We start from the raw sequence: 24282 nt of genomic DNA, 5'->3' as shown, positions 1-24282 counted from the left end.
AGGCAAAAATTATCTTGGGCCAAGTCAACCTTTTTTTCTGTGTATATTTATCAATATAAATTTTTTCATGTATGTTTAGCATATATATCTTGGTATATTTTATTATGATATATTGATATATTGTATTGAAAGTAGTATCTTTGTTAATATACAGTATGATGTATATTTTTTATATAAGTTTTCCAGTATATTGCAAAATATATAGTACTATACATATTTTTCGTACTATGGTATGTTACATAGCAAAAACCATGCATTTCAGTTTGCAATTTTCATTTCTATGCTATTAGGCAGCTTTAAAAAAATATAGGTGTATAAAGACTATAATTTTCAATATATCGAGAAAAAAATAATTTTTTATCTATTGGAAAATTATACCATAAACCATAGATTTAAACATATAAGTTCTTCCATATACGATCAATTATATACAGACAATATATCACAAATTATATGAGTCAAAATATATGTAAATTTTATGATACTGTACTTTATAAATTACATATATACCATCCATATATGACAAAAATACATTGAGAATTATATGAGATTATATATATAGAGAAATATAAAACATTATATGAAAAGAAATATATTATTAAAAATATATACTCCAATATATGTAAAAAAAAGGCCATTCGGCAGCCGAAATGGAAGGTAGATTTTCCAATTAATCTATATAAAAAGTTTCATACATACATATCTTGTGATACATGTTAGTGTATAGTCATGATATGAAATTAGGCTCGTTTTCTAAGAGTAAGAGTAAAAAAAGACAACGACTATTTTCGATAGAGAACTTCAGATAGTTGGTTTGACAAAACATTATATAGGTAATTTACTAAACTAACCTTCACGTAAACAAAGTATAGAAATTTTAATTAGTATGAGATCATAATTGTAATGACTATTACGATGGCAAGATCAGTTATAATTATAGGACGTACAGGTACGATTGAAACAGCATAAATAATAAAAAAAATACTTTTAAAATATAAAATAGCAGTGAAATTTACAGGTTATTTTGTTCACACTATAATACAACTGACAAAATTGTATTATAATGGGAAATGCATAAGTTATGTGAAATGAAAACCATATTTTCAACATTTTTTGATTCCATTAAAATTTTTAAGGCTATCAAATTATTGGAAGAAATGGTCAAAACATTAAGTTTAAGGTCTTTAATTAAAGCTTATCAGACAATCTTTCAAATAATTTTTACTGGAGTTGTCTATCAGTTTTAGTTTTAATGTTATATGAACTTCAACAGTGAATAAAAACTGATTTTTTCGAAAACTCGTGGAAATTTCAAACAGCCATAACTTCACAACTATTCAAACGATTCAGCCCATCTTTGAACTTGATCAAGATAATCGCCTATAGAATAAGTGTGAAAAATTTCATTAAGATCCGATAAGAACTGTAGGTGCAATCGTAATGACAAGACCAGTTATAATCATACGTCGTAGAGGTACATTTGATACATCATAAGTAATAAAAGAAATGCTTTTAAAATATAAAATAGCTGTGAAATTTACAGGTTATTTTGTGCACAATAAAATACAACTGACGAAATTTGATTATAATGGGAAATGCATAAATGATGTTGAATGAACACCATATTTAAAACATTTTTTGATTCCATTAAAATTTTCAAGGCTATCAAATTATTTGAAGAAATGGTCAAAACATCAAGTTTAAGGTCATAAATTAAAGCTTATTAGACAAGCTTTCAAATACTTTTTACGGAAATCATCTATGAGTTTTAGTTTTAAAGTTATATGAACTTGAAAGTGGATAAAATGTTTTTTTTTTGAAAAATCGTGGGAATTTGAAACAGCCATATCTTCTAAACTAATCGAACGATTTAGCCCATCTCCGAACTTAACCGTGGTAATCGCTCATAGAATAAGTGTAAAAAATTTCATTAGCACCCGATAAGGATTCTAGGCGCAATCGTGTTCTCAAAACTTGGTTCTATTACATATATATATATATATATATATATACATACATATATAAATTTTTCAACGAATGGTATTTTCGAACTCTACTCAACTAACTATGATAGGTTGTGACAAAATTCCTTGAAAAATCGACCATGCGGACAAATACAATACCTAGATTTTTAAAAAAATCTACCTAAAACATATATTCGTGAATATATATTTTTGCAGCCATATATTTATCACATATTCACCATATATATTTTTAACAATATATAACTTTTCCATGCGGGGAACTCAAATATTAATTTTTCCTGTATAAACAATAAATTTTAATATTTATTCTATAGTTATTTGCGTTTGAATTACAAGTTAAAGAATTACTATTTAGAATGATAATATTTACTAATGATTTTATCATTATATTATTTGTCGGCTCTTAATGTACACAGTTTATTTATTTCCGTGTACTTTAATTTTCAGAAAATTTTAAATTCATTATTTGAGACTTCCACATAAATATTCAATTACGTACTTAAATATTCGCCATCAGGTCTTGAGTTGTTCACAGAAAAATTAATTACGTTCACACCTGAATATTCAAACCCTAATGACCATAATATTTTGAGTCATTAGTCTAATGACCTTTTCTACCTCAGGTAAATTTCTTCAGCCCCAAACTATTAGTTTCTAATTACCCCCATATCCATTGTTGTGACAATTGCACTAGGACAAAATCTTAAACTGCTTTGTTATAAAATCCTATAAATATCAGAGTCTTGTCAATATTTTTTCACTTTATTCTCGAACTCCATACCCGACAGTTCGTCTGAGAATATATTAAAATTTACGGAAAAAACAAAATTGTGTTATTTCAAAGTGCGTAAGCTGTTTCAGTATAAAGTACGAAAGTTAACAGTGAAGTTCGATAGATCCTGAAAAATTTTGTATAAAAATGGCGCAAAAGTGGTATTTGAACAAAGAAGAGCTGAAGAACTCTCCAAGCTTCAAGGATGGTATCAGCGCGGAGAAGGAATTAGACTATAAACAACAAGCCGCTTACTTAATAAATGATTTAGGCAAGCGGCTTAAATTATCAGAAGTTTGTGTACATACTGCCATAGTGTACATGCGCAGATTTTTCATTCACCATTCATTGGCCAAGTTTCATCGTTATGAAGTTGCAACGGCGGCAATTTTTGTGGCGGCAAAGGTTGAAGAAGAGCCACAAAAATCGAAGGAGGTAATAAGTGCTCTTCATATCTGTTTGAAGAAAACCAGGGATCAACAACTGGACACTACGACTGCCGAGTTCCAGGAGAATGTCAAAGCACTCATAGTAAATGAGCGTATTCTTCTAGCAACACTGGGATTTAAGATGGGAGTTAATCACCCTCATCATTACATCACGGAATTCTGCAGAGAAATAAAAGCTTGCAAACAACTATGCAAGATTTTTCTGCAGATGGCGAACTACACGTTACAGATGACATCAATGTGCCTGAAGTACAAACCGGCAGTTGTGGCGTCGTATTGTATTTATTTCACCATCCAATCGTCGCAGTGGAAGATTCCCGAAGTCATAGATGGGAATCTTTGGTTTTGGCTGCTCGATACAAAAGTGACCTTCGATCTGCTGATAGAGATGGACAGGGAGTTCAAAGAAGTCTTAAATAAACTGTCACCGAAAATACGAAAACGCGTGATGTGTTTATTTAAAAATCCACCTGTCCGAATTAACTCAATGAATCGGATAGTGACAAGCTCCAGTTGATCGGATCAAGAAAGTGTTTCCACTAAAACTGAATTGAAGCAATCAAGTACTCGGCAGAAAATCACCTATCAGGAGTATCGTGATAGACTGATGAAGAAAAAATGTGCGGATTCAGATGGGTCCTCGACATCTTTACCTCAAGCTGCTGGAGAAGTACAAGATAATTCGGTTGGAAGTACCTGTCAACTTGTACCAGCAACTGCAAAGGATCAGGAAATAACAATTGAAGTCCTAGATAACTACATCCGTAAACGTGAGAGTTGTCATGATATGGGCAGCATTTTTTGTTCTTCTAAAAAACGTAAGCTAGCATAGTTTTAATAAGAGTTTTTAATAATGATTGTAATTTTTTGTAAATAATTTTTCATGACATGGTAATTTATTACTATAAAATATTATTTTAGTTTTTATTATTTTTATAAATTAAATTTTAAGTATAAGTTTTGATTGTATAAATGAATCATGATTATATTTTAAAAATTTACGTTTTATTTAATAATTTTAATATATTTTTTGTAAATAATGAAATAATAATGTAATTGAAATTAATGATAATGTACCATAGGCTCAATCTTAATTTTTAAAAAATAAAATATTGAAAAAACGAATTCCTCACTCTTTTTGATTTATCAATAAATTTTATTTTAATATAGGTAATTAATTTATATAAGTAATTTAATTTTACGACTAATAATTAATTTCCTAAATTTCAAATCATTCGAAAATCTTCTAAAAACACAGAATAACAACAAAAAATTTAATTCAAAATTTAACTTTCTAATTTAAAAAAATAGAAATTACTCCGGATAAAAAATTGAAAAAAAAAATACGATCCTGAAATTAGCAGATAATTCAAAATGTTCTAATTTTTTTTTCAACAATTTAATTAGAAAAATAAAAAAAAAATAAAACAATAAAAATACGCACATGTATAAAGTTCAAAAAACCCATAGGTGTAATTTTTTTAAATGTAATGTTTAAAAAAAAATCCAAAAATTATTAGACCTCGGCTAATTTTAGTGTCATAATATTTTTTTTTAAGTTGAAAAAAAAAGTAATTATCTAATAATTTCCTTAACAAATATAAGGTAAAAGAGCCAGTTATTGACCCTGGCCTAGTTTCTGACCTTTGTAACTTTTTTCTTACTTACTTAACCCGTTGAGAACACACGGGGTCCAGCGGGGTCTTTTTAGATTTAAAAATGCTTCAATATTTGTCTGGAGTCCATTGGACCCTATGTGTCCTCAACGGGTTGAAAAACTATAACTTCAAAAAGAAAATCAATTTTTTCTTAATTTATTGTAATTTATTCTGAGCCTAATTAATGGCAATTTAAAAAACATAGCAAATATCAACTAAATAAGAACAAATATTTTAGCCATATGCGGCTGAGGAAGCGATTTTTAAGTGGAGTCTAAACAGTTTAGGTTAGGAGGATAGATAGACAAATCATAAACTAGTCGATAGAATAATTGTTTTTCTCATTAAATTAAATTTTACATTAATTGTTATAATATAACCCCAACCAGCACTCTAAAAAAGTCAGAAACTGGGCCCCTAACCTTAGTAATTTTTCTATAAATTATAACCAAAAAATACCGTAAAATTCTCTCAGTTTAGATTGAAAAATTATAATAATTTTATTTATGATACTGAAGTTAGCAGACGTCTAATAATTCTTTGTTTTTTTTTAGGCGATAAACCATAACAAAAAAATATTTTTAAAAATTGCACCTGTATTTTTTAAAATTTTCTAAATGTGCATATTTTGATTTTATTTTTTTACAATTGATTTATTGAAAAATAACAATTCAATAGTTATTGGCGTAACTAGTAAGGTAAGTGATTCATAATGTGTCAGCGCGATGCGTTTAGCACGAGTCGCAGGTGCGCAGGCACGAGCGAAGCGAGTGCATACTGCGCATAGTCCATCGGCTGAAGAGGAGGTCCCGTAAACATTTTTTTGGGCACCGGGTAAATCCAACTGTATCTTATGTATTTGGGGCCAAGTATCACGAAAATCGGGTCCATTTTGTTCAAAAGTGGTGCAAACAATTGTTTATAACAATTTAATTGTTTAAATCAAAAAAACTCCCGAACGGCTGGTTTGTTGGTGCAGTGTAGAGGAAAAAAATGTTCAGAATAAAAAAATACACAAAAAAGGTATCATGTGTTTTCTTTGCATCTCAAATATTTCGCGAGATATAATAAAAAAACGAGCCGGCGCTCGGACTTCTCCCTCGCGCACTGCCTATGCGCGAGCTCTCTCTCCGCCAAATCGCGTCAGATGCTGGATAGGCCGGAATTTTTCTAAGTTTTTTAAATTAAAAATCATAGAAAAATAAAAAAAAAATCGATTAATTGTCGATAATACCAATCGACAGCATTTTTTCTGAAACGAATTTTTGTCGTATCGTCAAAAGACGTTTTTTTTTTTGTTCACGAATGTTATAAACAAATGGATTTTTTCAAAGTCTAGATTGGGATAAAAAAATCGATAAAATGTTGATACTACCAATCGACAGCATTTTTTATGACACAAATTTCTGTTGTATCCACAAAAGACGTTTTTTGGTATTATCGACATTTTTTCGATTTTTTGAACCCAATCTGGACTTTGAAAAAATCCATTTGTTTATAACATTTGTGAACAAAAAAAAAACGTCTTTTGACGATACGACAAAAATTCGTTTCAGAAAAAATGCTGTCGATTGGTAGTTTCAACATTTTATCGATTTTTTTATCCCAATCTAGACTGAAAAAATCCATTTGTTTATAACATTTGTGAACAAAAAAAAAAACTTCTTTTGACGATACGACAAAAATTCGTTTCAGAAAAAATGCTGTCGATTGGTAGTATCAACATTTTATCGATTTTTTTATTCCAATCTAGACTTTGAAAAAATCCACTTGTTTATAACATTTGTGAACAAAAAAAAAAACGTCTCTTGACGATACGACAAAAATTCGTTTCAGAAAAAATGCTGTCGATTGGTAGTATCAACAATTAATCGATTTTTTTTTTTATTTTTCTATGATTTTTAATGTAAAAAACATTTTTTTTCCTCTACACTGCCCCAACAAACCAGCCGTTCGGGAGTTATTTTGATTTAAACAATTAAATTGTTATAAACAATTGTTTGCACCACTTTTGAACAAAATGGACCCGATTTTCGTGATCCTTGGCCCAAAATACATAAGATACAGTTGGATTTACCCGGTGCCAACAAAATGTTTACGGGACCTCCTCTTCAGCCGATGGACTATAACGAAGTAATAGGGGAACCTGGGGCATGAAGGCCCCCCTTAAAAATTTAGTAATTTTTTTTCTTTCATTTTCGGTCAAATCATGTTATTTTTGATATTTTAAGCTGATCGGCGATATCTGGGGCATAATGGACCACCTGAAAAAAAATTTTCTACAAAAAAATTTTTTTTTTTCTAAACTAAAATGAATTTGAAAAATTTACCAATTAAAGCTCTTTTAGGTCAATGCACTAAAAAAAAATTCGCGAAGTGTTTAACAGTTTAATATAAATTCATTGAAATGTTGAAACTCCGGACAGGAGTGAGTTGGGAATGACATAAAATCCACATCACTCCGAGATCACTTCGCTAAAAAAACTCCCAAATTCCCCGTAAAAAAAATTTTTTTTTGTAATAGAATTTTTCATACAATCTATCACTAAAACTATATTTCTATACTATCTTTGTGTATTCATCAGGAATTCATCTGAAATTCATATATTTGTGTCAAAATCTTACTTCCACATGATATTCAGCGGATCACCTGTGGAATACCGCAACTTTTTTACACGGGCAATTTTTTAAGTTCATTTTTTACTTAAAAAGACTTGAAGATTGGGGGTGTATGCAGCCAGTTTACCGGGTATGGTCAAGATGGACCAGGGTTCGGATCTCCCGAATCTCCGTCGGGAAACCCACACGGAAAAATTATATATCCGTATATATTCGGGCAAATCTGAATATATGCCGCATATATAATTTTTCCGTGTGGGAAGATTGGTGGTAAAATTTGAGTTGCGGTTAATCAGAAAAAATAGTGAAAGAGTTACATGAAATTTTGTTAAAAGTTACTTTACTCTTAAAATTCTCTTTATTTATCATTTTAGTTATTACATGTTTGTTGTTACATAGTTTATGTTTCTTAAGTTATATTATTTTGTACCCGTTTGCTCGCAAACTTTACAAAGTTTGTTGATATGTTTTAATTTTGTGTTTTTATATTTATTTAGTGTTTGTGTTTCATTTTGGCTAAAAAATTTTGTTAAAAAAAATCCCTTTATGTTAGAAGTTAGTTCTGAAAAAAATAACAACAATAATAGTCGCATCGGTATTGGCGACCCAATGAGAACTTATTTAGCAGTGGAGGAAAAATTTTCTCATCTGTGAGTGGCTCGCAATTACCGATGCAAAGTAATCAGAAAAATAACTGCGTCGGTATCCGCGAGCCAATTGAATTTTTTTTAAAGAGAGGGGAAATTTTCTCACCTGTGAGTGGCTCGCAGTTACCGATACAAAATAATAACAATAGTAATTGCGTCGGTATCTGCGATTCAATGACAATGTAATCAAAGTCACGAGAAAAATTTTGTATAATTTTCGGTGGCCTATAAAAATTATATGGAATTTTTCGGTGATAAAAATTTTGACACTCGATGATTTTCTTTGACATCTTGGGTACTCAAGTGTAATTAATTTACTTACAGGAATAATAAAATAAAATAATTTTAACTTTTCAATCTACACTTAGAGAATTTTACGGTATTTTTCATGTAATATTTTATAGAAAAATTACTATACGTATTGTATAGCATGACGGCATTATAAAATTTGTAATTTTGACAAAGCAACATATTTAAATTTATTTTAAAAATTTTTACTGACTACATCGCAATTTATTATACTGAATTAGAGTATTGAGTATAAAATGAAAGCAACAAATGAAAAAAAAATAGGTCTGTCAGTTGACCCTGCGGGCCAGCCCCAAAACTTCCCGCTGTTTTCGAGCTCAAGAACCTCGAAAACATTATTGTGAATACATTTTCGAGCTCGAAAATACGTTTGTATGCTGATGTTTTCGAAAAAAAACGTTTTTCACCATTTTTTCTCCAACGATATCTCTCAAACGAATAAACCGATTGAGACGGTTGAGGTGGCAATCGACGCGTTTTATCAAGTTCTAAAGCTGATCAAATTTTGAATTCGATTTATCGAGTTGTTTTTGAGATATTTCAGAAAAAATAAAAATTTTTTTTTTTAATTCTTTCGACAACGGTTTCTTTTGAACGAATAAACCGATTTTGATGGTTGAAGTGGCATCCGACGCGGCTTATAAAGCTCTAGAGCCCAGTTCATTTTGGAATCAATCTATGGAGCACATTAAAAGTTATCCAAAAAAAACATTTTTGAAAAAATTTTATTTTTGGAATATCTCTGAACGAGCCCTACCGATCAAGCTCAATTTTCTCACGGCTTCAAGATATTGACAATCCGCGTCGAATGACACCTTAAAGTTCAAAAGCGGTTCATCCGTTCAAAAGATACAGGTATTTACATACGTACGTACGTACGTACATACATACACTCGGATATGATCTTGAAATAAGTCAGAATAGCTTCCTAGGACCTCAAAACGTCGACATCTGATGGAAATTCGATTTTCGTAAATCGGACAGAAACCAATAACTTCCCGAATTTTTGAAAATTTACAATTTTCTTAGCGGGAAGTTAAAAATTCATAATTTTCAAAATATGTTTCGATATTTTTTGTCTGCTTCCACTAATAAACCGATTTTTCTCTTCCCGACCTCAAAAATTCAAGAATTTTATATCAATAAAGTTTCTATTTATTTATTTTAATAATTCTAATTTTTAAGAATTATGAAAATCTGAATTTTCAAATTACGGCTTTCTTTTCAGTCCTAAGAAAAAATAATAAGAGACATTTTTTTTTTTTTTAATTAAATTCTGAACAACTTTTACTCGAAAAATTTGTTTATACGGCCAATATTTTCACCGTAATTCTAAAATTAATATTCATATGAATAATTCAAATTTTTGATAATTGTGGAAATCTTAATTTTGAAATTACGGTTTTCTTTTTAGTCCTAAGAAAAAATAATAAAAGACATTTTTTTTTTTTTTAATTAAATTCTGAACAACTTTTACTCGAAAAATTTGTTTATACGGCCAATATTTTCACCGTAATTCTAAAATTAATATTCATATGAATAATTCAAATTTTTGATAATTGTGGAAATCTTAATTTTGAAATTACGGTTTTCTTTTTAGTCCTAAGAAAAAATAATAAGAGACATTTTTTTTTTTAATTAAATTTCCTAGGACTTTTGCTTAAAAAATTTTTTTCAACAACCAATATTTTTTCCGTAATTTCAAAAATTTGACACCAGTATTTATTATTGCTTGATTTTAAATTAAAGCAAAAATCTTGGCCCTATTTATGACACTGAAAGTAGCCGACGTCTAATTTTTGAATTTTTTTTTCAAACATGACATTTTAAAAAATTGCACCTATAGTTTTTTTAATTTCATATATGAGCAATTATTTTTTTTTAATTAAATTCTTGAAAAATACATTTGAAAATTTTTAACTGTCTGCTAACTTCAGGATCATATTTTTTTTTTAAATTTTTTATTCGAAGATAATTTGTATTTTTTAAAAATAGAAAGTGATATTTTGAACTAAATTTTTGATTTTTATTCTGCATTCATTAAAAAATTTTATAAAAATTTAATTTGGAAAAATTAACTAAGTGTAAGTGCAGTAGACATCCGACAATTTTTTAATTACATCTAAAAAAATTAAATAATTAAAGTAATAAAATTTTTAAAAAATGCATCTACTGAATTTCGAATTGTCTAAATATGAATTTTTCATTTTATTTTGTAAACATTTTAATTTATTATTTCAAAGTTTGAAAAATTGTCAGATGTTCGCTAACTTTACTGTCATAAAAATTAATTATTACTCTTAAAATAAAATTACTTATATAAAATAATTAATTATATTAAAATCAAAACAAAAAGAGGATTTCGTTTTATTAATATTTTATTTTTCAAAAGACATGATTAAGTCTATGGTGCATTATCATTAATTTTAATTACATTATTATTTAATTATTTACAAAAAATATATTAAACTTATTAAATAAAAAGTAAATTTTTAAAATATAATTTACTATTTTACTATTTACTATTTACATAAAAAACTTAATATTTAATTTATGAAAATAATAAAACCTACATTAATATTTTACAATAAAAAATAACTGGATGATAAATAATTATGTACAAAAAAGTAAAAAATTATTGAAACTACAAAAGCTTACGTCTCTTAGCAGAACACAAAATACTGCCCATGTCGTAATTATTTTGATGCTTACGGCTGTGGTCCAGATCCGCTTCAGTTGAGGGTACAAGCTGGCAGGTACTTCCAATGAAATTATCCTGAACTTCTACATCAGGAGGTGAAGAAGTCGATGATCCATCTGATTCAGATTTTTTCTTCATCAGTCTATCACCGATACTCGTGATAGCTGATTTTTCGTCGGGTCCTTGGCTTCTCGACTTCAGGGTTACCGGAAACAATTTCTGGATCCGATGAACTGGGGGTCGTCGCTATCCGATTCACTGCAGTCACTTTGACCGATGAATTTTTAAATAATCCCATCACCCAGTTTTTTATCCTGGGTGACATTTTATCTAAAACCGCTTTGAACTCCCTGTCCATCTTAATCAGTAAATCGAAGGTCACTTTGGTGTCGAGGAGCCAAAACCAAAGATTCCCGTCTATGACTTGGGGAATCTTCCACTGCGATGATTGGATGGTGAAATAAATACAGAATGACGCCACAACTGCCGGTTTATATTTCACGCACATTGACGTCATCTGTAAAGTGTAATTAGCCATCTGCAGGAAAATCTTGCATAATTCCTTGCAAGCTTTTATTTCCCCACAGAATTTCTTGATGTAATGATGAGGGTGACTAACCCCCATCTTGAATCCAAGTGTTCCCAGAAGAAGTTGCTCATTTGAAGTTAGTGCCTTGACCTTCTCCTGGTTCTCGGCAAAAGTAGTGTCCAGTTGGTGAGCTTCGTATTTGTTAAGGCAGACATGAAGAGCGCTGATGACCGCCTGCGATTTTTGTGGCTCTTCTTCCACCTTTGCCGCCAGAAAAATCGCTGCCGTGGCAATTTCATACCGGTGAAACTTGGCTAATGAATGGTGAATAAAGAATCTGTGCATGTACACAATGGCAGTGTGCACACAGACTTCTGACAACTTTAGCCGCTTGCCCAAATCAGTTATAAGGTAAGCGGCTTGTTGTTTGTGATCTCGCTCCTTCTCCGCGCTGATGCCATCCTTGAAACTAGGAGAGTTCTTCAACTCTTCTTTGTTGAAATACCAATTTTGAGCCATTTTTATTCACAATTTTTCACTGTTAATTTAACTTCACTGGAAACTTTCTTACTCTGCACTGGAACAGCTTAAGCACTTTGAAATAACACAATTTGGTTTTTTCCGTAACTTTTGAAATATTCTCAGACGAACTGTTGGGTATGAAGTTCGAGAATAAAGTGAGGAAATATTGACAAGACACTAAAATTTAAGGGATTTTATAACAAAAGAAATTGTCACAACAATGGGTATGGGGGTAATTAAAAAGTAATAGTTTGGGGCTGAAGAAATGTACCTGATGTAATTAGGAAAAGGTAATTAGACTTAGAACTCACAATATTATGGTCATTAAGGTCTGCATATTCACGTGTGAACGTAATTACTATTCCTGTGAAAGACCAAATGGCAAATAATTAAGTTTGTCATTATATATTTATGCCGAAGTCTCAAATAATAGATTTAAAATTTTCTGAAAATTAAAGTATACGGAAATAAATTACCTGTGTACATTAAGAGGCGACAAATAACATAATGACGGTAATCAGTAAATAGTATCATTTTAAATAGGTATTCTTTCATTTACAATTCAAACGTAAATAATTATAAAATAAATATTAAAATTTATTGTCTATGCAGGAAAAATTAATTTTTGGAATTTAAAATTTGTAATTTGAAAATTAAAAAATTATGATGTGTATTATAAAATTTATTTTTTATATTGACATCCAGGTTTCGGGTTTTAATTTTAAACATCACCCGTGTAAAAAATTGCGAAATTTCGCCGGTAATTCACAGGTGATCAGCTGAATATCATGCGTAAGTCATATTTTGACACAAATATGAATTTCAGATGATTTTCGGATGAATATCAAAAGATAATATGTAAAAAAAAGTTAGTAATAGATTGTAATGATTTTATTATAAGTTGACACGTAGAATGGGAGATATTTTTTTTAAATTAGCAGTAATAGTCCATCGGCTGAAGAGGAGGTCCCGTAAACATTTTGTTGGCACCGGGTAAATCCAACTGTATCTTATGTATTTTGGGCCAAGGATCACGAAAATCGGGTCCATTTTGTTCAAAAGTGGTGCAAACAATTGTTTATAACAATTTAATTGTTTAAATCAAAATAACTCCCGAACGGCTGGTTTGTTGGGGCAGTGTAGAGGAAAAAAATGTTCAGAATAAAAAAATACACAAAAAAAGTATCATGTGTTTTTTTTGCATCTCAAATATTTCGCGAGATATAATAAAAAAACGAGCCGGCGCTCGGACCTCTCCCTCGTGCACTAGCGACTGCCTATGCGCGAGCTCTCTCTCCGCCAAATCGCGTCAGATGCTGGATAGGCCGGAATTTTTTCAAGTTTTTTACATTAAAAACAAAAAAAAAAAAAAAAAATCGACAAATTTTCAATAATACCAATCGACAGCATTTTTTCTGAAACGAATTTTTGTCGTATCGTCAAAAGACGTTTTTTTTTTTGTTCACAAATGTTATAAACAAATGGATTTTTTCAAAGTCCAGATTGGGTTCAAAAAATCGACAAATTGTCGATACTACCAATCGACAGCGTTTTTTATGAAACGAATTTCTGTCGTATCGTCCAAAAACGTTTTTTTTTTGTTCACAAATGTTATAAACAAATGGATTTTTTCAAAGTCCAGATTGGGTTCAAAAAATCGAAAAAATGTCGATACTACCAATCGACAGCGACAAAAATTCGTTTCAGAAAAAATGCTGTCGATTGGTAGTATCGACAATTAATCGATTTTTTTTTTATTTTTCTATGATTTTTAATTTAAAAAACTCCGGCCTATCCAGCATCTGACGCGATTTGGCGGAGAGAGAGCTCGCGCATAGGCAGTCGCTAGTGCGCGAGGGAGAGGTCCGAGCGCCGGCTCGTTTTGTTATTTTATCTCGCGAAATATTTGAGATGCAAAAAAAACACATGATACCTTTTTTGTGTATTTTTTTATTCTAAACATTTTTTTTTCCTACACTGCCTCAACAAACCAGCCGTTCGGGAGTTATTTTGATTTAAACAATTAAATTGTTATAAACAATTGTTTGCACCACTTTTGAACAAAATGGACCCGATTTTCGTGATCCTTGGCCCCAAATACATAAGATACAGTTGGATTTACCCGGTGCCAACAAAATGTTTACGGGACCTCCTCTTCAGCCGATGGACTATCTAGTCTCTGCGCTAGAATTTGGGGGATGATTTCGCGCAGCATGGGACCGCAAATTAGTCCCTGCGCATAATTAGGTGGGGTCAACGCAGGTTGGTGGCCCAGAGAACTGACCCGAGACGGACACTTGAGTTCGGTCAGCGAAAACGCACCGACGCATAATTATTTCTGCTCAAGTAATTATTAGAACTTGTCTTTTGATATGAAACTAAATTCATTTAACTTATTAGAAGTGATACGAATACCTTCCGATTGAGTCTTTCATAATTTATTTGAATTAAAATTCAACTTGTTTAATGAGATACGTGGTGTTGCTTTGATACACCAAATTGAATATTACACCTAAAGTTCGTTTATCTGATCAATTAATTAAAACCAAAGTGTATAAAGTGAGTGGTGTGGTTTTTCTTCGTGTGCGACAACCCTTGTAGGAAAAAAAATATTGACAACGGGGCCAGTCTTGGCACAATACTGGTCTACCGAAGCTCGGCCTCCCAAGGTTAGTCCGAGATCCGACCAACGTTCAAGTGACGAGTCTTGGTTTGCCAGTCTTGGGATAAGATTCAGCCAATGCTCAAGTGACAAGCCTTGGTTTGCTAGTCTTGGGCCAATGTTCAGCCAATACTCAAGTGACATGCCTTGGTTTGCCAGTCTTGGGCCAAGATTCAGCCAACGCTCAAGTGACAAGCCTTGGCTTGCCAGTCTTGGGACAAGGTTCAGCCAATGCTCAAGTGACAAGCCTTGGTTTGCCAGTCTTGGGACAAGGTTCAGCCATTATACAAGTGACAAGCCTTGGTTTGCCAGTCTTGGGACAAGGTCCAGCCAATGCTCAAGTGACAAGCCTTGGTTTGCCAGTCTTGGGACAAGGTTCAGCCAATGCTCAAGTGACAAGCCTTGGCTTGCCAGTCTTGGGACAAGGTTTAGCCAATGCTCAAGTGACAAGCCTTGGTTTGCCAGTCTTGGGACAAGGTTCAGCCATTATACAAGTGACAAGCCTTAGTTTACCAGTCTAAATAACAAATAGTACCTAAAGACCCCTGGCTTCTGTGAACAGCGTAACAGCCTAGTGGATAAGACGCTTACCTAGCAGTCATGAAGGACAGGTTCGAGACCCAGCAAATGCAAAAAAAAAATTAGTTTCGTCGATCCACCTGATTTCTCTGTGTACAAATTTATTTCCATATGTTACCATCCCGCACATGTCTACTAATATTTTTTTTTTTTTTTTCAATTTATTTTTAATAAGCATAGGTGCTTATTTAGCAACAGTCTTGGCACAACACTGGCTTTCGATATTGGGCCAATACTTAGATGCAATCTTGGCACAATACTGGCATTGGTTATTGGGCCAATACTAAGATGCAGTCTTGGCACAACACTGTCACTCAAGCTTGGCTGGGTGTTATCATTTCGATGCTTAGACAGACATGGGCCAAGCTCGGATTTCAAGCTTTCCCCAGAGTTAATAAGTCTTGCGCCAAGCCTCGACCAAGCTTGGGCCGATTGTTTCTTCCTATATGAGAATTTGCCGACGCGGATCCCAGGAGCCAGAGGAAACCTATTGGACACCAACATCACCAGGACCAAGCCGAGAAGAATCGTCGATCAGCATCGTCAGTAAGCAGATCAAGATTCTGATAAGTTCTCAACAAATTACGAGTATATCGATATAGATTATAATTTTCTTTCTCTTCAACGCGGTTAATTACTTTATTATTTTATTCCCGCTCATTATTATAAAGAAACACACGCGTCTCGAGTTGATAAATTCCCTTGGACCACTTGTAAATACATATAAAATTATTATAGTTTAAGTAAAAAGGGGAAAACTGTATATATTTATGGGGATTTGGTTAAATAAACTAGTCAGTTAAACTTTTATCGAGCATACAACTTAATTATCACCAGAGTCCTATAGTTATTAGTCTATTTCAGCCGCGTGTCCGGTCAGAACGAGCAGACCTACTCCTGAGATACATCAAGTTTCCCGATTCCAGAACCAGTAACAGTCGATCTAAATTTATAATTAAAATAATTAATAATTAAATTAAATAAATTCGGGAAATATTTATTAACTGTGGTTCGTGGCTACTGGACACAAAGTAGCCAGGGCCCACTGTTATAAAACAAAATATCATTTACTTTGAAACAAAATATCGTTTACTTCATAATCAAATTCTAGTATACACTACATCATATACTTAATACCGTTGGAAAGCCGCGAATCTATCGAAAAATTCCAAGAATATGTCGACAGTACACCGTTAAAACTCCGCAAAAACTCCATTAAAACTCCGTGTTAAAGCCGCTAAAACTTCGACGATACCCCAACAAAACTCCGCGAAAACTCCTAGAAAACAGCGGCAAAACACCGACGAAAGTCCAAAAAAACACAATAAAAACTCTGGGTGAACTCGAAGAAAACACGAGAGAAACCTTGTCTCGTAACTGCACAAGAAACGTCGCCCTTCTATAGAATGATGGTATACCATTATAACACCGTCGTAACTCCGTCGATACACTGTGGAAACACTGTAAGGGAGTTAACACCGTAGAAACTCCGTGTTTTCACCACGTTTTTACGGTGACGTCAATACTGCTAGGGTTAGTATAATAAATTTACATTCAGTAATAGTAAAATAAAATATTATCCCGAAGTTAGCAGGCATTTAAAAATTTTTGAATTGTTATTTTTCAATAAATCAATTGTAAAAAAATAAAATCAAAATATGCACATTTAGAAAATTTTAAAAAATACAGGTGCAATTTTTTAAAATATTTTTTTGTTATGGTTTATCGCCTAAAAAAAAACAAAGAATTATTAGACGTCTGCTAACTTCAGTATCATAAATAAAATTATTATAATTTTTCAATCTAAACTTAGAGAATTTTACGGTATTTTTTAGTTATAATTTATAGAAACATTACTAAGGTTAGGGGCCCAGTTTCTGACTTTTTTAGAGTGCTGGTTGGGGTTATATTATAACAATTAATGTAAAATTTAATTTAATGAGAAAAACAATTATTCTATCGACTAGTTTATGATTTGTCTATCTATCCTCCTAACCTAAACTGTTTAGACTCCACTTAAAAATCGCTTCCTCAGCCGCTTATGGCTAAAATATTTGTTCTTATTTAGTTGATATTTGCTATGTTTTTTAAATTGCCATTAATTAGGCTCAGAATAAATTACAATAAATTAAGAAAAAATTGATTTTCTTTTTGAAGTTATAGTTTTTTAACCCGTTGAGGACACATAGGGTCCAATGGACTCCAGACAAATATTGAAGCATTTTTAAATCTAAAAAGACCCCGCTGGACCCCGTGTGTTCTCAACGGGTTAAGTAAGTAAGAAAAAAGTTACAAAGGTCAGAAACTAGGCCAGGGTCAATAACTGGCTCTTTTACCTTATATTTGTTAAGGAAATTATTAGATAATTACTTTTTTTTTCAACTTAAAAAAAAATATTATGACACTAAAATTAGCCGAGGTCTAATAATTTTTGGATTTTTTTTTTAAACATTACATTTAAAAAAATTACACCTATGGGTTTTTTGAACTTTATACATGTGCGTATTTTTATTGTTTTATTTTTTTTTTATTTTTCTAATTAAATTGTTGAAAAAAAAATTAGAACATTTTTAATTATCTGCTAATTTCAGGATCGTATTTTTTTTTTCAATTTTTTATCCGGAGTAATTTCTATTTTTTTAAATTAGAAAGTTAAATTTTGAATTAAATTTTTTGTTGTTATTCTGTGTTTTTAGAAGATTTTCGAATGATTTGAAATTTAGGAAATTAATTATTAGTCGTAAAATTAAATTACTTATATAAATTAATTACCTATATTAAAATAAAATTTATTGATAAATCAAAAAGAGTGAGGAATTCGTTTTTTCAATATTTTATTTTTTAAAAATTAAGATTGAGCCTATGGTACATTATCATTAATTTCAATTACATTATTATTTCATTATTTACAAAAAATATATTAAAATTATTAAATAAAACGTAAATTTTTAAAATATAATCATGATTCATTTATACAATCAAAACTTATACTTAAAATTTAATTTATAAAAATAATAAAAACTAAAATAATATTTTATAGTAATAAATTACCATGTCATGAAAAATTATTTACAAAAAATTACAATCATTATTAAAAACTCTTATTAAAACTATGCTAGCTTACGTTTTTTAGAAGAACAAAAAATGCTGCCCATACTCTCTAAACATGAATTAGTGAAAATTTCACTAATTGGGGAAGTGAAGCTGTATTCACTTAACAATTGATGTTTTTAACTTCAAATAAGTGATATTTCGCAAGTTACTTTAGTGATTTAATTTTCATTAAATATTTAGTTAATTTACTGATTAAAATAGTGAAATTTTTACCAATCATTTCATTGAAGCCATGATTCACAAGTGAATTAGTGAAATTTTCACTGACTGTTGAAGTAAAGCTGTTATTCAATTCGTAATTAGTGTTTCTAACAATTAATTAGTGAAATTTTATTTATTACTCAAGTGGCTCAAATCGTAAGTAAATTATTTTTTTTTTTAACTATAATTACGTGATGATAATTTTAGTTATAGTCTACCGAATAATTTTTAATAATAATTTAAATATTTTAATATTTTTTCATCGTATAAGGTTATTATGATTTAAATATAATCCTGTGAACTTGAAAAAAAAGTTTACAATGAATTGTAATCTCTTCATTGGTTAGTTATACCGTAATACTATAGTAAATTCTTGCACCTTCGACTTGAAATTTTTATAAAGGAAGTGTAGACAGGTAGGTAAATACAATTTGATACTCTACCTAAATAACAATCATACTACTATTATTATAAAAATACTCTGTCCATAAATCAATGCTCATTGCTGTCAATCTCTGGCTAGGCAATACCTAACCTAATTATTAAAAACAATAATAAATAAATTTTTCTTTTGATATTAAGGTTGTTTTTTTCGATTCTGCAGATATAAAATTATCAAATATTATTTCAAGAACTAAGAGTTTATAATTAGCAATAAATCAATAAAATGCAGTAAATAATTTGTTTACCGTAAATTTAAGAATTAAAATTTTCACGAATTCAATTATTAGTTTTGTATCCGGTTCACTTCGGAATAAGTGAAGTCAAGACAGACCATTGCGCAGTCGCACAAAGCAAATGCAGTAAAGCTACGACGATGTATTGTATACAGAACATTAAAATTTCTGGAAGTTTTCATGCGCTTGGAAATTAATAAACATCAAAGACCCCAAGTTTAAATAATAGCACTGATTAACAGATTTAAGGCATTCTGCTACTAAAAAATATTGCAGACGAGTGAGAAATAATATTATATCTTTACCTGATCGCGTAAGTATTATTTATTAAGTTAAAATTTTATCAGAGGTTAGTTTTTATTCATAACAGTGAGCATTTATTTTTCAAAGTTCATATTGTTGTAAATTTTTTTAATAATTTACAGCGTATGGCTATTTATTAATTAAAGATTGATAAAATGTGATTAAATTTTCATATTATTTTAAGTTTAAAAATTATATTTATCACGAATTCAATTATTAGTTTTCTATCCGGTTCACTTCTGAATAAGTGAAGACGAGACAACAGAACAGTTGCGCAGTCACGTGAATCGTATAAGTGACGCTATAGTCTTTCGTACTTTATCTTCTAGATTTTTTATAATTATAATTTTCAGAAGTTGTAAAATATATGAGTGTCAATAATTTTATGAAATTAGATCTGGATCAAGTAGAAAAAGTTAAAATTTTTAATTGTGCACAATTTTATTGTTATCATTCGATACGTATTTAAAAGATTATTTTTCTTTGTTACTTTTACATTCATATTTTTGAAATTAATGCCAACCCCTAAAATTTGCAATATCATTCTTCAACTACTGTCCCGGAGAGACATACTTATTCTCATTTTATGAGTTGTTCATATACGATCATTAAAAGCAAATAATTGAATAATTATACAAAATTTTCATCTTTTCATCTTATTATTTCTTACATGATATTTTTCTTCTTCTGCAGAAAAACATGGAAGAGTACAAAGATTTGACCGTTGAGGGATTGATTAATAAACTAAAAGGTACCATACATGATGATGAAACTCTTGAGAAATTAAGACGTAAGTAATTTTTTCTGTCACTGTAATCAATCATTTGTTCACAATGGATCGATTAAATTGTTTCATTTGTCATCAAAAAATCAACGGTGAGTTGTGGGGATTAAAAAGACATTTTATCAATGCTCATGGGTTAACTGTGAGTCGTGGGGTCGGTGATCAAGGATTTAAATGTGCTCAGAACGGGTGTTCACGCAGATTTTTAACATTTGCATCACTCAAACGCCATATAAAAAAAAATCATTTGCTGATTGAATTTAATGATAGAGAACATGGTGAAAATCTTGAACACGATAATAATAACTACGGCAACGACAATAATTATGACAATAATAATGAAGATAATAATAATAACGAAGACAATAATAATTTAATTTTATTATAATTTATATAGATTGAACGCGATTTCGACAATAAATATCCAAATGTAGCAGATAACTTTTTGGAAAAGTTTGCCACATATTACGTTCCACGCATTAACTTCTTTGTTAAAAATTGTAAGCCAGTCTTATACACAGAAGCAGCGGATATTACTGATGGTGAGCAAATATTTTCTTTTCTAATTAATAATATTAATTACTCGTTAAATTCATTCATTTATATCTTTAAATTTTATATTATTTTTTTTTTTTAATTTGTTAAGCTATTCATATATTTAAATTGTTAATGTTGCTCGTGTTAGTGTTGTCATAAAAAAATGTCAATTGATTTTAATACTGCAATTTATTTTTTGCAGAAAATTTGAGAGCCTTACTCATGTTGAGTGCATTACTACCGGTATCAAACTCTGTGATCACAAAAAGAGGTAAAGGCGTAGGTAAAGGAAAGAAAAGAGTAAGTTTTGAATTGCAACTATCGAATATTGTTATAATTCTTCTTATTTATAGTTCTTGAAAATAATAAATAACCATAAATCAATTAATTTTTTTTTTCTTAGAAACTCAATGAAAGCGATGATAGCCCTTTACCCGTCAAAACTGCATTTCTCAATAAAGATCTCATAAAAACTCTTCCGGTAATTATTCTGATTTTTTTTTTTTTTTTTTTATAACAATACCATCTTACCAATTTGAAATTAAATATTAACAAACAAAATAATATGTAATATTATGTACATTTATTTTATTCACAGGACGGAACTAATATAAGTAACTACATCAAAGAGATTAAGGAACGTGAAGCTACTAATGTCCAACCATGTCTCATTCTTATGAAAGGTCAAGGTTATGAAAAATTTTTCATTGAAGGGGATAATTGGCTTATAAGTGTAGGCGACAAAAGTGGACCGATTGCAGCTTTTAATTTACTTTATAAGCTATTTTACGTGCTGAATTTACAGTACCCGAACAGTTTGCAAAATTTTTTCAATTTTGTAGATTGTTACGTTTTTGGAATGCAAGGTGTAACATCACGATCAGTGGTCTCGGCCCTACATATTACATTAAGTAATATTACAATCAAGGATTCAAAAGTTCTTAATGATAACGATAATGATTCATTATCTGATTAAAAAATATGATTGATATTTTGTACTGATATTTTGTACTGAGCATATCAAAACTTTTTTATTTATTATTTTAACTGTACTTGTGTTGTGTATCAAACAGAGAGTGAGTTTCTTTAACTTTTTTAATATATTTTTATAACTATTATTATTATCATAACGATTAATATTATTATTAATAATCATATTACTTCTATTATCATTAACATTTTTATTATGTTCTAAAATTCTAAAGTAATACCTAATGCTTAATACTTAGTTCCTTTTAAAAACTTAATTACTTTGTGCTAATAAATCAATGTTTTAAAAAAATAAATATACATTATTCATTGATTTTTATATTAAAAAATTATTTGTCAACACTACTTTAGTTAAACTATTATTTAAGTAAATATAATTTATTTAATAAGTAAAATCAAAATTAAAAGTTCTACAAAACTGAACTAAATTAATTAGCTAAATTTTAACTAAATACTACAATAAATATTACTGATTCATTCAGTAAAATACTTGCACTAATGATTTAAGTAAATTTCACTTATATTTTTGCAAAAATGCATAATTAACATTTTTTTAATTTTACTAGTATTTCCAGTGAATTCAACTTACAAATTGTTGAAATGCACTTATAATTTTGTAAAATTCCACTAATTCATTTAGTAGTATTTTTAGTAAACGCAACAGGGATTTTCACTAATTATTGAGTGAGATTGTTAAATTTATATTTTTAGTAAATTTAACTTATCTAATTAGTGATATAATTTCACTATTGTAAAAGTGAATGTTATTTTCATTAATTGAAATAGGGAAATTTCAAGGTCACATACCGAATTAATGATATTCGTGAATTCACTAATTCATAAAGTGAATATTCACTTATTCTGCGTGGCTCGGTTTTAGCTTTAACAAATAGTGAATATGCACTTCTAATAAGTGAAAAACCACTATTTCATGTTTAGAGAGTATCATGACAACTCTCACGTTTACGGATGTAGTTATCTAGGACTTCAATTGTTATTTCCTGATCCTTTGCAGTTGCTGGTACAAGTTGACAGGTACTTCCAACCGAATTATCTTGTACTTCTCCAGCAGCTTGAGGTAAAGATGTCGAGGACCCATCTGAATCCGCACATTTTTTCTTCATCAGTCTATCACGATACTCCTGATAGGTGATTTTCTGCCGAGTACTTGATTGCTTCAATTCAGTTTTAGTGGAAACACTTTCTTGATCCGATAAACTGGAGCTTGTCACTATCCGATTCATTGAGTTAATTCGGACAGGTGGATTTTTAAATAAACACATCACGCGTTTTCGTATTTTCGGTGACAGTTTATTTAAGACTTCTTTGAACTCCCTGTCCATCTCTATCAGCAGATCGAAGGTCACTTTTGTATCGAGCAGCCAAAACCAATGATTCCCATCTATGACTTCGGGAATCTTCCACTGCGACGATTGGATGGTGAAATAAATACAATACGACGCCACAACTGCCGGTTTGTACTTCAGGCACATTGATGTCATCTGTAACGTGTAGTTCGCCATCTGCAGAAAAATCTTGCATAGTTGTTTGCAAGCTTTTATTTCTCTGCAGAATTCCGTGATGTAATGATGAGGGTGATTAACTCCCATCTTAAATCCCAGTGTTGCTAGAAGAATACGCTCATTTACTATGAGTGCTTTGACATTCTCCTGGAACTCGGCAGTCGTAGTGTCCAGTTGTTGATCCCTGGTTTTCTTCAAACAGATATGAAGAGCACTTATTACCTCCTTCGATTTTTGTGGCTCTTCTTCAACCTTTGCCGCCACAAAAATTGCCGCCGTTGCAACTTCATAACGATGAAACTTGGCCAATGAATGGTGAATGAAAAATCTGCGCATGTACACTATGGCAGTATGTACACAAACTTCTGATAATTTAAGCCGCTTGCCTAAATCATTTATTAAGTAAGCGGCTTGTTGTTTATAGTCTAATTCCTTCTCCGCGCTGATACCATCCTTGAAGCTTGGAGAGTTCTTCAGCTCTTCTTTGTTCAAATACCACTTTTGCGCCATTTTTATACAAAATTTTTCAGGATCTATCGAACTTCACTGTAAACTTTCGTACTTTATACTGAAACAGCTTACGCACTTTGAAATAACACAATTTTGTTTTTTCCGTAAATTTTAATATATTCTCAGACGAACTGTCGGGTATGGAGTTCGAGAATAAAGTGAAAAAATATTGACAAGACTCCGATATTTATAGGATTTTATAACAAAGCAG

General features: G+C 30.5%; 4 protein-coding genes across 4 annotated transcripts; 2 read left to right on the top strand and 2 right to left on the bottom strand.

Annotated features, from left to right (window-relative positions):
* Window positions 1–2904: 2904 nt before the first annotated feature.
* LOC130670415 (cyclin-T1-like) lies at window positions 2905–3723 on the top strand. The gene has a single exon (XM_057473816.1). It carries the CDS (start codon window positions 2905–2907, stop codon window positions 3721–3723), a length of 819 nt encoding a protein of 272 aa, XP_057329799.1.
* Window positions 3724–11285: 7562 nt separating this feature from the next.
* On the bottom strand, window positions 11286–12188 carry LOC130670413 (cyclin-T-like). The gene has a single exon (XM_057473815.1). The coding sequence runs from the start codon at window positions 12186–12188 to the stop codon at window positions 11286–11288; it is 903 nt and encodes a 300-aa protein (XP_057329798.1).
* Window positions 12189–19598: 7410 nt separating this feature from the next.
* On the top strand, window positions 19599–22118 carry LOC130669539 (uncharacterized). Its single transcript, XM_057472492.1, has 6 exons — window positions 19599–19737; window positions 20421–20517; window positions 20909–21053; window positions 21251–21348; window positions 21452–21529; window positions 21647–22118. The coding sequence occupies exons 4-6, from the start codon at window positions 21271–21273 to the stop codon at window positions 22022–22024; spliced, it is 534 nt and encodes a 177-aa protein (XP_057328475.1). The 5' UTR covers window positions 19599–19737; window positions 20421–20517; window positions 20909–21053; window positions 21251–21270; the 3' UTR covers window positions 22025–22118.
* An 855-nt stretch (window positions 22119–22973) lies between these two features.
* On the bottom strand, window positions 22974–24071 carry LOC130670412 (cyclin-T-like). The gene has a single exon (XM_057473814.1). It carries the CDS (start codon window positions 24069–24071, stop codon window positions 22974–22976), a length of 1098 nt encoding a protein of 365 aa, XP_057329797.1.
* Window positions 24072–24282: the final 211 nt, after the last annotated feature.

The sequence above is a fragment of the Microplitis mediator genome, chromosome 6 (assembly GCF_029852145.1).
Source record: "Microplitis mediator isolate UGA2020A chromosome 6, iyMicMedi2.1, whole genome shotgun sequence".
Classification (NCBI taxonomy): Eukaryota; Metazoa; Arthropoda; class Insecta; order Hymenoptera; family Braconidae; genus Microplitis; species Microplitis mediator.
This window is presented reverse-complemented; position numbering and strand designations above follow the sequence as displayed.